At 36.7% G+C, this 17,130-nt stretch overlaps 1 protein-coding gene across 1 annotated transcript in view; it reads left to right on the top strand.

Annotated features, from left to right (window-relative positions):
- The window catches only part of LOC102258071 (receptor-type tyrosine-protein phosphatase zeta), a gene marked incomplete at its 5' end in the record, with an annotated part of 52,146 nt that overhangs the window by 11,227 nt on the left and 23,789 nt on the right, over positions 1-17,130 (top strand). The window contains 4 exons of the mRNA XM_014549915.1: positions 8,448-8,539; positions 11,344-11,429; positions 14,089-14,109; positions 14,273-14,369. Of these exons, the coding sequence (XP_014405401.1) occupies positions 8,448-8,539; positions 11,344-11,429; positions 14,089-14,109; positions 14,273-14,369 (296 nt within the window). The remainder of the gene's footprint in view (positions 1-8,447; positions 8,540-11,343; positions 11,430-14,088; positions 14,110-14,272; positions 14,370-17,130) is intronic.

The following is a 17,130-nucleotide window of genomic DNA, read 5'->3' as shown; positions in this document are numbered from 1 at the left end:
TAATGCAGTACTTTTACAGTTATACTTTCATATTTAACATTCAAACCTTATCATAACATTTAACATGATTAAAAGCTTCTCAGCTTCAATGCTCCCACTGTTATAATTTTTAAAATTATATTTAAGAATACATAATTTTTGATATAGTAAAAAGTAGTTTTTTAATTATTGGATTTTGTACAAGATGCATATCAACTGCATACTAAAAAAAAATAATACCCCATATATAAAAGTAAAATTCAAGTAATTAAAATATGAATTTAATTAGAAAATAAAATTAATGACCATATAAAGACCCATGGGATTTGAAAATATATTATAATTTGCCTTGAGGATGAAATTTAGCTTCATTCCCACCAATAACCTACTAAAATCTTTAAAAGACAGGGAAAATTGTACCCATCATAAGCTTCCCATCCTATAGCAAGATGAACACAAAGCAAATTGGTGAGTTTAACATGGACACAATGTAAGTCAGTATAGCTGTTATGATTTTCTGTTAGTAAACAAGAACTTCATAATGATAAAGAGAATCATATCTGTAAACTAAGTAAAGGGCATAGCTTAGTACTTTCTAATTCTGTTTTCAAAGAGCATTTTGTTCAGAAGATCTATAATTAACTCCTTTTTGTTTACATTTTGCTATAAATCCATATTACCATTCTTTATGTGTTATCCCAAAATACATTCTCATTTTATTCAAAAATATTTACTACTTCAAAAATATTGACTATTTTCCACATACCTAAGGTAACAACTATGGGAGAATATTTTTAAATGAATGAATGACAGTCACTTCTGTCAAGAAATTTATGCTCATTGAGAAGTAATTCTCCATGAAAATACATAAAATATTATAAAAGTGCTTGCATGGCAGCTGATATCTGTAAAGCTAAAATGGTCTAAAAGAGCTAAAGAGCTAAAGCTAAAAGAGAACAAAGGATCTTCACAGGCCAGAAATGGCAGGCAAACGTAATGTAGTGCTCGAGCTGGATGGGATTCAGAAGGTGGAGATAGGCCTGGCTGGCATGGCTCAGTGGTTGAGCGTTGACCTATGAACCAGGAGGTCACGGTCTGATTCCTGGTCAGGGCACATGTGGGGCATACAGGAGGCAGCCTATCAGTGATTCTCTCTTATCGATATTTCTATCTCTCCTTTCCTCTCTGAAATCAATAAAAATATGTTAATAAAAAAATTTTAGAAAGCCCACACAAGGCTTTGTAAAAAAAAAATAAAGAAAAGAAGAAGGTGGAAATAAAGATAAAGGAGAAGGGCATTGCAGGCAGGAGGCAAGACCGGAAGCAGGATGAGCTGAGTATCTGAGAGCCATCCCTGGAGCATGTGGTTGCATGACATTGGTTGGCTACTGTAGATTGTTTTCAAGGCCAACTGTATTTCATACGTGATTTCCTTTCAGAACAGAGTAGACTGCAGACTGTGGAGAACCGATCATGCTTCTGTTATTGTACATGGGTTAGGTGCCTATTTTGTCCATAACATGATGCAAACAAAGCTGCTTTCTTCAGTAAGTTCTGCAGTTGCCAATGACTCTTTTTCCAGAAGAGCCCATGCTCTGCAGAGTCCCGAGATCACAGTACAGAATTCATACAAGTTTGATCAACAAGAATTCATATTGCTTTTCTCCCTTCTTACCAACATTGATATCGTGTTTATTTAAATGACTTGTTTATATCTAATCTATTTCCCCTGCCAAACTAATTTTTGAACTTATTGGGAATTGGAGTTAAACAAATTTAAAATAAGATGGAAAGCAGGACCTAATTCTACTTCATAGTAAATAGTGCTAGAACAAAGTTCCAATAAAGATGTCAGATAGTTTATCGTTATAAGATTGAAATAATTATTATGAGTCTTCTAATCTCTTACTTAATATTTTAAGTTTATTTTCTACAAATTTGAAAATTACTCTTATTTCAATATGATTTGATATTTCATGGAAAATTAAATTTTGGAGTGTTTTTTATCTTCTATTAATAATGGGTCATTCCATCTGTATCATGCAAGGAAAAAACATGAAATTACAAGTTGGACAATATTAATTTTACTTTCACCAATAAGATGTTTCTCTTTTCCTCACAAATAACATGAGATATACCTTGAATACAGAGTGCATTTGCACTCTGATGGTTTTATGTGTTTTGTTTGGTTTTAAATATATTTATTGATTTCAGAGAGAGTAAGGGACAGGAAGATAGAAGCATCAGTGATAATAGAGAATCATTGATTGGCTGCCTCCTGCATGCCTCCTACCAGGGATCAAGCCTGCAACCTGGTCATGTGCCCTTGACCAGAATCGAACCTGGGACCCTTCAGTCCGCAGGCTGACGCTCTATCCACTGAGCAAAAACAGCTGGGCTTTATGTGTATATTTCATATCTAACTATCAAATGTTTTGATAAGATTTGCTATTTTTACTTACCCATTTCAAAACTTGACATATCTGTTCTACTCACATCCATGTGAAGTTAAATCTCTTTGAAATGTCATCTTTTAGATCAATAATATGATAGGGTTATCATTTGCTAAATTACAAAATGCCAGTGTTAGTACATTCTTCAAAGTTTGTGTCAATTACCCAAATTTCAATGTAGATGCATTTGTGAACAATATGATTCCACTAGTCAATTTGGAAACATTTTAGGCCTTCCTGGAAACGGCAGCCTGTGGAAAGGTTAAAAATCATACCAGCCCAGCTGGCGTGGCTCAGTGGTTGAGCATCGACCTATGAACCAGGAGGTCACGGTTCAAATCCCTGTCAGGGCACATGCCTGGGTTTCAGGCTCGATCCCCAGTAGGGGGCATGCAGGAGTCAACCAATCAATAATTCTCTCTCATCGTTGATATTTCTCTCTCTCTCTCCCTCTCCCTTCCTCTCTGAAATCAATAAAAATATATTTTTAAATCATACCAACAAGAGTCCTAATGGCAATATGGCCCTTTTTTGTGTTTCCAAGTTTACATATTTAAACATTTTTTCTAGCCTAGTTTTTAGGAGAAAAATATAACCTCAAAGTGTTAAGATAAATCCTCTCTTTTGTCTAATTTACCTAACTCAAGGTGGTCCCCTATGTTTTATGCAAACCTTGAGAGAAAAGATGTTGTAGCAGGAAGACAGAATAAATTAGAGGTGATAAAGTCTGGGTCCCTTTCCCAGTTCATCCTGGCATTTGTTTTATGGCCTTGGGCACCTCACTCACCCACCTAAGAATTAATTTTCTCTTTTTTCCATTTGCAGGGAAGTTTCACTAGATTACCATATAGATTTCAGTCAGCCCTTTCGGGTTTCCGTCATGAATACAGCATGAGGAATGGATATTGTTTCCTATTTGTATAAGGATCTAAAAAATGTAATAATAATTACAAATGTTGAGTTTTTAATTCTAAATACTTACTGTGATGAAAAGGTGTAAATTGAATAATCATATTAACGTTGATTGATAGGGCCTATGTCTGCAAGTTTAAAACAGTCATCACTTTTTCATCATGGCTGAGTGATAATTAGCAGGAGCCATAGTGATCAACACTTAGCACATAGACGTGAAGACAGTCATTGCTTATACAGAACAGATGGACTATAGATAGTGAGGCTTGTCATACATTAAATAATATGCCTTGAAATTATTTTCCAGATGTTTTAAGGTATAATTTACATAAGCCAAGTTGTAAATTTCAAAGATGCAAAATTACTTTGATAAGGAAGATAGTCAAAAAGTTCTTTTTAAAAAGACAAGGGGTAAATTTTTTTAGAGCTTTTTTAGTAGTTAGAATTTTCAAAAAAAAAAAACACAAAACACCAGTTATATTCAACAAAACAGCATTCATTAAAAGCAGTATAGAAAAGAACTTGCCATAGACACATTGTTTTGGCTGGTGGGAGTGGGAAGAAAAGCATTTCGAATTCTCTCTTCATCTTAAGTTTAAGTTTGTAGGCCATTGAGGGGAGCTACCACCCCAGAATAGAGGCCTCCCAGTACCATGCTGCCTTTTAAGTAGAATGTCTCTTCCTAGGTAAGATTACCTAGTAGCAATACGCAAATGCCCTTCATCCAGAATTTATCCTGCACTATTTTAATATTTCCCACTTACAAGATTTTGGTATGATTTTCCTACTTACAAGGTTCTTTTGCTAAAAAAAAAAAGTAGAGCTGGTATTTACCCAGATACTACAGTGAACATTAGCAACATGTTAAACGTCAGTACCAATGTGTTTTAATTTATCTTTTCTATTTTATGAGATGCTATCTTCTTCCCATTTTCTCAGAGACAAGCTTTTTCTATTTGTCCATCCATTCATCCATCCATGCATTCATCTTTCTCTAGCTATATACTCCACCTCTCCCTCCCAAATGCTTTGAGATTTTTAAGTTATCCCATTTGGGGCTTGGGTAGATAAGAGACTTTAGAATGCAGCTATAAACTGATTTATGATTGGTGGATTTACTTGCTCCTGGAAATCCATCTAATCATTCAACGTTTAACACCTGTTGTACTCCAGGCACTGTATTAAGAGTTGAGTCTAGCCCTAGCTGGTTTGGCTCAGTGGATAGAGCATCGGCCTGCAGACTGAAGGGTCCTGGGTTTGATTCCAGTCAAGGTCTCATGCCTGGGTTTCGGGCTCAATCCCCAGTGGGGGGGCGTGCAGGAGGCAGCCAATCAATGATTCTCTCTCATCATTGATGTTTCTATCTCTCCCTTTCCTTCCTCTCTGAAATCAATTTTAAAAAAAGAAAGAGTTGAGTCTACATAATTCCCATCTTTAAATATATATGGCATGGCACAAAATAAATATATTGCAAAATAATTACTCTAACCACCAATTAAGGAGAGAATTTAAAATAAAATAATGGAGAATAATGTCCAGTGAGGTGAAGGTCAGGATTAATTAAGCATATTTTTTAAATCAAGTAAAGGTATTGTGAATGGAAGTTTGTGTTGGGTGCAGTGGGAACAGAGTAACTGAGTGCTAGAGTCTGCTCAGACAGCGAGAGGATGCTTTCCCGGGGAAGATGCCACTGAGTGGTCTTGAAGGAGGACAGCGCTTGCCTGGCATATCAGTAAGAGAGGCATTTGATCAGAAGGAGAACAATGTTTAAAGCTGGGAGGAGAAATACTGAGTTAGGACAGAAAAGGGCATGTTCAATGATCTGTAACTTGTTAGTATTATTAGAGTAGAAATGTCAAAAAAGGTGAGGACCATAGGTAGATAGGGTATACATATTGTAAGATACTGGGTACCATAATCTGAAAATCTGTAACATACAGAACTAGAGCCAGTGTGTTAAAGGAATAGAGAGACTGAGTTTTGGGTTGATACAAGAACAATTTCAACAGTCAGAGGCACAACAGTGGGACAGGAAGGCCTCCCCTTTGGTACCATTTGGAGGCACTTAGAAGGGAATGAGCTTTGAAGTAGTATGAGAAAAAAAATAGCTAGCAACTAAAGATGACAAAAAGAAGTGAGCTCCTTGTTACTGAAGGCATTCAGACTGGGCCTTCTTTATGTGTCAAAGATGCTGTAGAAGAGATTCTTGTATCAGCTGCTATATTGCACTGTCTCTTCATGCATTTTATAGCTTTAAGATTCATTGAAAAGTGAATACAAACCCTTTTACCTGCTTGTGTAACCTTATTTTAGAGGAATGAAAGAGATTGTACTCTGTGATCTTAAAAGCAAGTATCTAACCCAGTTTCAGAATATGCTACATCTGTGGTTGCAAAGATAAGCCAAATTTTCCCTGTGGTTTCTGCTCCAGTCTGCTTTCAATTCTATTCAAATGTGGTATATCAATAGGATGGTTTCTTTATTGATTGATTGATTGGTTGGTTGATTTGAGAGAGAGAAACATCAATTTGTTGTTCCACTTTTTTACACATTCATTGGTTGCTCCTTATTTGTGCCCTGACCAGGGATCGAGCCCAAAACCTTGGTGTATCTGGGAAATCTTCTAACCAACTGAGCTATCCAGCTAGGGCTAGGGGATGGTTGCTTTATCATGAGACCTACTAGAGGCCTGGTGCATAGATTCGTGCACCGCTGGGATCCCTCGGCCTGACCTGTGGGGATCAGGCTGAAACCAGCTCTCCTACATCCCCCGTGGGGTCCTGGATTGCGATAGGGTGCAGGCAAGGCCAAGGGACCCCACCAGTGCACAATCAGGGCTGGGGAGGGACTGTGGGAGGGCTCTAGGGCGTGTCCAGCCTGTCTCGCCAAGTCCCGATCGGCCAGGCCCCAGCAGCAAGCTAACTTACAGGTCAGAGCGTCTGCTCCCTGGTGGTCAGTGCACATCATAGCAACTGGTCGAACAGTTGAACGAACAGTCAGACACTTAGCATATTAGGCTTTTACTATATAGGCTGTCCCTCATCTCTCCATTCTTCATTGATCTGCCATATCTACTCCACTTTCCAGATGTGAACAGGATCCCTTTGTCATTTGATTCTACATCCACTCATCTTCCTCTTGCACCATCTGTTTGCTTTTGAAGCCATTCTTGTGTTCTCTCCATTATCTATGTTCTCACAGGTTTCATTATCAAAGACTTATAGCATTGCAGCAGAGGGCTAGGTTTTGCTATGCACATCGTTGCTTTTGAATTTTTTTTCTTGTGACATGAAGGTTACAAATAAACTATATAATGTTATGTGACTCATACTGATAGCAGTGAATTCATTGAACAAATATCTGAGGGCACCTACACATGCCAGAGCTGTTCTTAGCACTGAGGACTGACACTGCACTGATTAAGACAAAGTACTTTGCCTTAGTGGGACTTACATTCTGATGAGGGGGGACCAGCTAAAAACAGATAAGACCAATGAACAGATACATAAATAAGGTATCACGCAGTGCTAAGTGCCACAAAGCAAACAAAGGGCAGAGAATAGTAACTTGGTGGGCTAGGCTGGTGTTTTTAGCTAGCATGGTCAAAGAAGGACTCTCAGAGGAAGTGGCTTTTGCACCGATGCAAAACCGATGGGGAAGAAGAAGGTGGCCAGAGGGAACAGCAAGAGCCAAGCTTGAGATGGTACTAACAGGGCCTCCTCCAGGGAGAAAGAGAGGAGCCATGAGGACTAGAGCCCATTGGGTAAGGGAAGGAGTTAAAGGAGATGAGAGAGTTGAAGTAGGTAAGGGACCAAATCATGAAGAGTCTTTAGTCTTTCCTGAAATAATTGAAAACCATTCTATTGGGAAGCCATTGAAGAATTTATGCAGAGGACTGATTGCTGAAAAAATCAGTAGGTATGGCCCTAACCGGTTTGGCTCAGTGGATAGAGCATTGGCCTGCGAACTGAAAGGTCCCAGGTTCGATTCAAGGGCATGTACCTTGGTAGCGGGCACATCCCCAGTAGGAGGTGTGCAGGAGGCAGCTGATCGATGTTTCTCTCTCATCGATGTTTCTATCTCTCTCCCTTCCTCTTTGTAAAAAATCAATAAAATATATTTTTAAAAAACTAAAAAAAATGTAGGTGTGTCATGGAAGAACAAATGTTATGTTAGAGTTTATTAGGATAAATATCTTGTAGCTTGAAGCTTTTAAATGGAAAATGAGATTGGCATTTATTCAAAATAAACTTAACCACTCATGAATAATACTTCAAATAAATTAAATGACCCACATCAAAGAGTGTCATTAGCAGTTTTAATTATCTAAATTTTTAAATTAAGCATGTTTTGCATTCATTTATAGCAGCAGTTGGTTCTTTGCTCTTCTCAGTAGTTTGTAGTGTGCTCTTACCAGATGTTACTCTTATTATCTGAATGGAAATAGATGCAGGTGACATTGTAGGTTATAGTTATCGTTGATTCCAAATATGTTTATTCTCAAAACCCCCATCAACAAGGCTAGCATCTGTTGGGAAGAAAATCACCCCTGTTTTTGGTTACATGCTCATTATTTCCTCACTTTGTTCTGTCATCAGTGCATTATCACACAGTATAAAGCTGACTTCTTTTTTCATCAAAATGTTACCACTGTGGAATTTTGTTCCCACACAATCATAGCTTGCTACCTTTTGCTAGTGGCTGAATGGGCTCGGACGGGCCTGGTCACTGAAATGTTGAGTGAAAATAGCTTTGGACAGGCTCTTTTCCACTGCGGTCCTGTCCAAGGTAGAAACAGTGGAAGAGTAACTAGGATGTTAAGACATTCTACCTCCGCAAAGCTACCACTTCAGCTACAACTTCAAATACCATCTCTGCTTTCAGCAAGTCTGACATCCACTTGCTCTTCTGCATCTGGGACATAAAACTGAGATAAATTTGGAGGCCATAAATCGCTCCAATACTTTGTGTTTTATAAAAATTGATACAGATTTCCCCTTATGTTTTGTTTCTGAAGATTTCTGTCATGACTTTTAAGCAGCTCAGAAATCGTCTCATTCTCTGAGGCAGCTGGTAGTTTAAATTGCTTTCTTTCCCTTCCAGGAAATGTTTCCAGACTGCACACTTTTACTTGGAGGACAGTACTTCCCCCAGAGTAATATCCACACCTCCAACACCTGTCTTTCCAGTTTCAGGTAATAGCTTAACGCATGACTGTGAGTAGCTGGTTGGTGTTGAATGAAAAGCAAAATGCTGGAAGGGTTGTCCTTATTGTACTTTGCAAATGCCTATAATATACTTTAGTAAACATCTGTGTTGCCCAAAATATGTATTACATCATGTATCAGGCATCCAGTTGTATAACTTGTTCTCAGAAATTTTGAACATTCTTAACCATACACAGGATGTGGGAAAATAGCTTATAATTGTTCATATGTACTATGTTAAAGAACATAAGCACTTATAGCAATAACATTAGTTAAGAATAATGCTGAGTTTGGGTCCTTTCAGCTTCTTTAGTGGAAACCTAAACAACAAAAATGGACTAAACCAATGCAATGGGGTGGATAGGACAAAATAACAAAAATGAGGAGAATCTTGCCCTAACCAGTTTGGCTCAGTGGATAGAGCATCGGCCTGCGGACTCAAGGGTTCCAGGTTCGATTCCACTCAAGGGCTTGTAGCTTGGTTGCGGGCACATCCCCAGTGGGGAGTGTGCAGGAGGCAGCTGATTGATGTTTCTTTCTCATCGATGTTTCTAACTCTCTATCCCTCTCCCTTCCTCTCTGTAAAAAATCAATAAAATATATTTTTTTAAAAAATGAGGAGAATCTTTAGTTCTTTCTGATCATCTGCATTTATGTGGGAAAAGGTTTCTTAACTATGTTAGAAAAAAAGTCAACTATTTTTATCAGAGCTTGCCTGATTAACACTATGCAAGAATCAGCCAGTGTCATTTAAGACACCCATTGACCCTAGAGTTCACACTATGACTACATTCCCAGACACTTATTTTATTACCATTGTACAACCTCTCAGCATGAAAGAGAGAACAAAAAAGGAATTGTCTAGAAATGTGTGGCCTATGGAGGAAGCACAGATAGAAGGTGAGATAAGGCCATGGACAGTCACCAAATCAGGGAAAACAAAAGGAAAAATTCACCCACGTGGCCATTTTACAGAAGCCTCTTCTTAAATTTTCTAGTACTACATATATTACTGCTAAAGACACAAGTTCTACCTGATATTACCTTCTGAAATCTCATGATTTAAAAAATAGAGGGGAAAAAGAGAAGCATTTTCTTTGTAACTTTTAACAAGCATAGGAGTCAGTCATCTTTGGCTGTTTTTCCTCTTTTATCAACTCTGTGTCTTTAATCCGCTACTGTCTTATTTCTATTTAACTCTTTGTATTAAACTACTGTGTATTTATGTTAGGATAGCACCATTTCTCATGAACATATAAGGGATTTGAGACTTTCAGTTCTGTTATCTATTGCATTTTGATTCCCTTCACTTTCAAACTTACCTCTTCTACATATCCTGTTAGCCTGGGTATGCACATTAGCCATAATATTATCCAAAGTCCAGCATAGGTTATCATTAACAATATAAAAAATAAATCCAAAATCAGGATCTTGTTCAGGAAAGCCAAAATCCCTGTTCTGCTTCTCAAAATAGTGATCAAGGGCATCTCCTCTTTTTTCCCTGCTCAGCTCTCAAAAATGCACTCCTGATCACCCAAATGTGTGCATTTTCATATAAAATCAGAAAATGAAAAGATATTTGGGTCTCACTTGCAGACCAATTCATAAAAGAAATTAGCAAAATAACATAATTGTAAATAAAAAGTAGTCAGTTTGCTTGTGCGAAGAGGTTACCTGTACAGGATAGCGTCAGTGGATTTGAAGGACCTTTAGTAAAGAACCAACAATTTTGATATGACAAATTATTTCTGTTTCCTTATCTGCTTATAAAAGCTACTTGCAGGCAAGATCCTCCAGTAGGTGTGAAGGTGGAATTACACCTTTGTCTAGAGTTTCTTAAGCTTAACTGGCTAATTCAATGTTAGTATTCAGGTATACTCATCTAAGAGAGAGAACAGATGGATCCTAATTTTTTTTAACCAACCAATTCTTGGTAATTGAGGCTTAAAAATATTAAATGGCCTGGATGCTTGAACAGCTGTTGATGTAAATAACTGTTTCTAGTGAAATGTGTTTGATGTTTCCTTGTCAGAGAAATCACTTGTGAAATTGCATGCTGTGTACTAGTAATATGTTTAATCTAAGAAAGTCTTTCCAGGAATAAAAATAGAGCCAGTTGAAATAAATTGGCCTCTTCACAATTAACTCACAGATACGATGAGTTTGTTTCCATAGCATATTTTCAAGTTAAAATTCTTGAAATACTAAAGATTAAAAGTCCCAAAGATTTTTGACATCATTTTTAATGAACAGTCTGCATATAAGTCTTCTCTATTACATATAAAATAAAGGAAAAATGTTTTCAACTGTAAAAAAAATCTTACTATTTAACTGTAAGACATTGAGCTATACAATTTTTTAAAAACTGAAATTGCACTATATATCATGTCCATGATAAAATTGAAAGTATATTGTTTCTGCATTTTTCCCTAGAATTTACATGCAACTCCTATTCATGTTAAAGAAAGTTAGCCATAAAGAGTTGCAGTTCACTGATAAAAAGTGAGGCTTTGGTGGCATTTATAATTTAACATTGAAAATGAACTCTTTTCTCTTTGGAATATAAAAGGAAAAGAGATTCTTGATCTAATCAGAATTCTAAAATGTAGATTATGATTGATAGTAAATATAGAGAAAATTGGTAATTGTTGCTAAATGTTTCATTGGGGTTATAAGAATAATTGAATTTTGAAGTTGTTTTAGAAGAAGCCACCTAATAAATCTTTATAATGGGAGCACATTCATATAAGTTGAATTATCCTTTCCAACCTCATTTTTTTTTATTCACTTAGATGATGTTGGAGCAATTCCAATAAAGCACTTTCCAAAGCATGTTGCAGACTTACATGCAAGTAGTGGGTTTACTGAAGAATTCGAGGTATGATTTTACTACGTCTATGTTAAGTAATATGGAAAATAGCAAATTTAAACGATTCAGCAGTAGACTATTTTTTGACCTAATGACATTGAAACCATTTTCACTTCTGGTGAGAATATTAGTTCTATATATGTGTTTAGGAGATGTGGTATGGTTATCATATAATTTAGAAAATTGGTTTTCCATTTTAAAAAGCCATGTCATGCTAGTGGAAACATTTTTAAAAACATAGTTAATACTGGCACATAAAATAAAGAACTCTAGCATTCTTTTTAAAAGTAATAGGCATTAGTAACACTGATTCCTTTTAATTTTCTAAATTACATAAATTACCCTAAATGACTAAATTTCATGCTTCTCAGCCAAAGCATATACAAATGGTTAATTATAAATATCACAGCACTGTAAATGCAGAAGCACTTATTATACAGGTAGAATAAATATTATACAAAGGAACATCCCAATTTCTCAAAAAAAAAATGTACATTTCTAAAAAGCATTTAAAATTTACAATCAATGAAAATTTTTCTAGTAATATCCCTTAAAATACTCTTAGGTAGATGAGGCAGATAAATTTGCTGTGAATTTATCATGGCCCATTGAACTATCAGTTTACAGATTTTTCAAAATAGGGTCACTTATTGTACTAGGTGACTCTACATTCAGCTTTCACCCAACTCTAGAAGTTATTTGCTTTTATTTACATTGATGATGAAATCAGTTTCCATAGAAGTGAATTAATAACTAAAATAGCAGGGCTGGGATTCAAACCTAGGTCTGTGATTTTAAAGTTCATGTCCTTTCCATTCCAGAATCAGGAAGCATTATGTGGCTTTTCTGTCTCCCTCCTGAATATCCAAGTGCTCTAAGGACCTTTTTTTTTTAATATAAATTTTTATTGATTTGAGAGAGGAAAGGATGGGGGGAGAGAGAAAGAGAGAGAGAGAGAGAGAGAGAGAGAGACATTAATGGTGAGAGATAATCATTGACCGGCTGCCTCCTGGATACCCCACACTGGGGATCCAGCCCACAACCCGGGCATGTGCCCTGACCAGGAATAGAACCGGCCTCCTAGTTCATAGGTCAGCGCTCAACCACTGAGCCACGCCTGCCGGGCTGAGGACCTCCCTCTTTAAAGCACTTTCAGCTCTGCTCCTGATCAGAGGGTGTGCCGCTCTCTCCATTGCACCCAGCAACTGCTTCCCAGGAGTCACGCCAACCAAGGTGCATTTAGGGAAGGAAGATGCCACAGATGAGAAAGCTTTACGAAATCAAAAGAAATAGAAATGAAAAGTGATGTAGTTTCATTAAATTTAAAATAGGCAATTCACCAAATCTTAAAAAAAACCTAAGCCATAGCGACTTTGAATAAGAAATCAGTGTGAGATAATGACTAAGTAAAGCGGAATAATATAAAGAATTACATATTTAAAATGTCAAATTAATTGTTCTTATTTAACAGAGGTTACTGAGTGGTTCAATTTTAACTCATAGAAACTTCCAGGCTCACCTCAAACAAAATCGCAATTGAAAGTGGGAGAATGTGCCAAGGATAGGTCTGATTTTCTGAATGTTAAAAACCATCAGGAAAAATAAACAATTTATAATAAATTTGCTGATAGCATATGGGCAAAAGCAAATTTATCGCTTTCACAACTATAAAATCATTTTGAATATTACTATGCTATTTGTAATAATGAAATTAATAACCTCAGAATGTGTTTTTTAATTCCACTGCTTTTAACTCACAGTTTGATTCAAGAAAGAAAACTTTTCATTAACTTAATAATTAGCTTAGTAACTAATAATGCTATACCTTTTAAATATTAGATTGTTTTTAACTCTGGAGTCAGAATGACTTGCTGCAAAAGAGACATTAAAAGCTTACTTGGAGAGAGGCTGGGCCATTTGTGATTAATCAGGTTCATATTTGGGTTATATACTTTCTCAAAAAAGTGTAAGGCTTTCATGTCATTATTTTAATATTAAATAATTATTAATTCCAAACTAATATAGTTAGAAAATATCTCTGAAAAATATTTTAGCTCATTTTTAAAGATAATTGCCAGAAGTAATTTTCTATACCCATTGAAGATTAAATTAAAAAGAGGTCAGTGTATAGAAAGTAATGCTATCTAAATTTTTGTTTCAAAATGACCTAGAATATATGATAAAAAGTTTTTGGAGATTTTTAATATTTTGTAACCCTAAATCTATTTCAAACCACCTAATAGGAAGTGTTTTATTCTTTAAAATTACTCAAACAAAAATATGTATCACTAATTCACAGTTTCAAATAGTGCTACAGTGATCAAATAGCATTATATTTGGATATTAGCAAATCTACCTAATATGACAAAATGTGTCATCAAATAGATGGCTTTCTCATCTGAATTTTTAAAAAACCATCATATTATTTTACCACTGTCCTTTTTAAAAATGTTAATTTTTCCTTTCACATAATTTTAAAGTTCCAAATTGTCAGAAATTTTGATTTGCATGTAACTGTTTGAAACATTCTGTTTTGTATTTGACAAATGTATTTATTGCATGATCATAGTTTTCCATTGTAAACCTAATATGAACACTTTTTTTTCTCATTTGTCGTGTGCTGTGGAATTTGATTTCTTTACTTTTTTGGCATTCATTCCCTCATTAGACACTGAAAGAGTTTTACCAGGTAAGGCATTATTTCACTGCATTTTCTCTTAGCCAAGAAATAGTTGTAACATGCTAAAAATTTTTTGGCTAGACTATTTTGTTTGTTTTGTCTTCATTATATTTTAAGGCCCTTTGTCTGAAAGGACACGTGTGAAAATGTTGCACGTACGATTTCTTTACAGGAAGTGCAGAGCTGTACTGTTGACTTAGGTATCACAGCAGACAGCTCCAATCACCCAGACAACAAGCACAAGAACCGCTACGTAAATATCGTTGCCTGTAAGTATGTCCTTCACTCAGCTCTGGCTTGGCTACCATTGTCATTGCTATGCCCTTAAACAATGTCCTCAAGTCTTCTCAGCAGACCTGTGGTCACTGTTACAAAGCCTTTATGTCAGGGAATAACACATGTGTTATCAGTGGTTCTCAACCTTCTGGCCCTTTAAATACAGTTCCTCATGTTGTGACCCAACCATAAAATTATTTTTGTTGCTACTTCATAACTGTAATGTTGCTACTGTTATGAATCGTAATGTAAATATCTGATATGCAGGATGATCTCAGGCGACCCCTGTGAAAGGGTCTTTCGACCGCCAAAGGGGTCGCGAACCACCGGTTGAGAACCGCTGTGTTAGATAATACAGCGCATTGTATCACTCCAGTTTAAATGCATTTTGCCATTAGTGACATCTGTTTCTTTTATTTTTTTAAATTTACCTTTATTGTTGAAAGTATTACAATTGTTCCCTTTTCGCCCCCAGTGACCCCCCTCCCTACCTCTTCCCCTCCCCAGGCCTTCACGGCACTATTGTCTGTGTCCATGGGCTGTGCATATATGCATATAAGTTCTTTGGTTAATCCCTTCCCGCCCCCCAGTTCCCTGTTTCTTTTAAATAAAACAAACTCATTTTAATCCAGTTCTTTCTTCAGGTCCCATTGACTATAAATCTGTTCTTATGGTTTCTGTCATTATTTATATTCCATGGTCCTATTTGCATTTGAGATCTATTTACTATTATGTGAATTTATTAACCAAGTCATATTTTCTTTGGACTTTATTTTTCCTTCCACTCTTTCCTCCCTCTCTTGCCATTCCTCTTGGGGTCTTATAAAGGGTTAGTTGGATTCCTTCTTTCCCTTTATTTTCTTAGCTGTGTTTCTCTTTTTCTTCTCAATCGCTCTTTTCCTTAATGCAAATTTACCTTTTTTTTTCTATGAAATTACCATCTTCTGTGTGTTTTTTTTAATTGAAGTATAATTGACATATACAACATTGTATTAGTTTTAGCTGTACAACATAAAGATGCAACATTTATATATATCACCTCTTGTTTATATCTCTTCCCTCTGATTTCCTTCTGTATTCCCTCCCCTCCATCTCTTGCAATCCATCTTCATCCCCCTTCCTGAATCTCTACTTACATCTTCCTTACATATTCCGTGTGCTCCCCTAGACCCCTATGAACATGGTATTACGAGCCTGGTTATTTAAATACTGGTTCCAGTCTAGCTTTCAGAGGCCAATGAAACTGCACTCTCCTCCCTTTCGTTATTACATTTTTTCTAAATAGTTTGCATAGATGCTGCCTGTCTTTCCAGGGGGCTTACACCAATGTTTATTTTTTTTTAGTAGAAGGTTCCCCTACATTGTTGTCTTCCTCAACTGAAGCAACTGTCTGGCTGCACAAAAAACTCAGCTGTTTCTTGGAGAGGGTGAAGTTGTTAAACTATTCCCTCTACCAGCTAAATAGAAAATATCCAACAGGTAACTAAGAAGAAGATGGAGATTAACATTTGTTGAACAACTCCTATGTGCCTGGCACTGTAAAAACATCATTTTGTTTAGCATGAGCCGGTTTGGATGGATAGAGTGTCAGCCTGTGGACTGAAGAGTCTCGAGTTCGATTCTGTTCAAGGGCACGCACCTTGGTTGCAGACTTCTCCCAGGCCCAGGGCCGGGTTGGGGCTATGTGCCTGGCACTGTAAAAACATCATTTTGTTTAGCCTGAGCCGGTTTGGATGGATAGATTGTCAGCCTGTGAACTGAAGAGTCCCGGGTTCGATTCCATTCAAGGGCACGTACCTCGGTTGCAAACTCCTCCCAGGCCCAGGCCCTGGTAGGGGCGTGTGCAGGAAGCAACCAATCGATGTGTTTCTCTCACATCGATATTTCTGTCTTTCCCTCTCTCTTCCAGCACGCACCTTGGTTGCAGACTTCTCCCAGGCCCAGGGCCGGGTTGGGGCGTGTGCAGGAAGCAACCAATCAATGTGTTTCTCTCACATTGATATATTTCTGTCTTTCCCTCTCCCTTTCAATGGAAAAATATCCTCAGGTGAGAATTACACACACACACACACACACACACACACACAACATTATTTTGTTTAATTCCTGAAACAATTTGGCAAGATAGGTAATTAACAGTCCTGCTTTAGAGATGGAGAAAAACAACTCCGAAAATTTAGCCAGTAACATCCATCAAAATATATTAGAACAAAAATACAAAAATTGGTGAACCTGGCCTCTCACCGCTCATTCCATTGCCATACATCATTTCTGCTTATATCCCTGCACCTGTGTGAGCAGCTGTTGTCACAGAAGCATTAATATCACTGAATATCTCTATCTTGTCATGGTTTGGTAATGGAAAAATATCCTCAGGTGAGGATAAAAAAACAAAACACACACACAAAACATTATTTCATTTAATCCCTGAAACAATCTGGTAAGATAGGTAATTAACAGTCCTGCTTTAGTGATGGAGAAAAACAACTTAGAAAATTTAGCCAGTAACATCCATCTAAATCTATTAGAACAAAAATACAAAAATTGGTGAACCTGCCTCACACCTCTCGTTCCGTTGCCGCACATTATTTCTGCTTATACCCCTTCACCTGTGTGAGCAGCTGTCGTCACAGAAGCATTAATATGGCTGAATATCTCTTAATCTTGTCACGGTTTGGTCTGTACTCACTTCTTTTTTTTCTTTTTTAATATATTGTATTGATTTTTTACAGAGAGGTAGGGAGAGGGATAGAG

Source organism: Myotis brandtii, unplaced genomic scaffold (genome assembly GCF_000412655.1).
Source record: "Myotis brandtii unplaced genomic scaffold, ASM41265v1 scaffold575, whole genome shotgun sequence".
NCBI lineage: Eukaryota > Metazoa > Chordata > Mammalia > Chiroptera > Vespertilionidae > Myotis > Myotis brandtii.
This window is presented reverse-complemented; position numbering and strand designations above follow the sequence as displayed.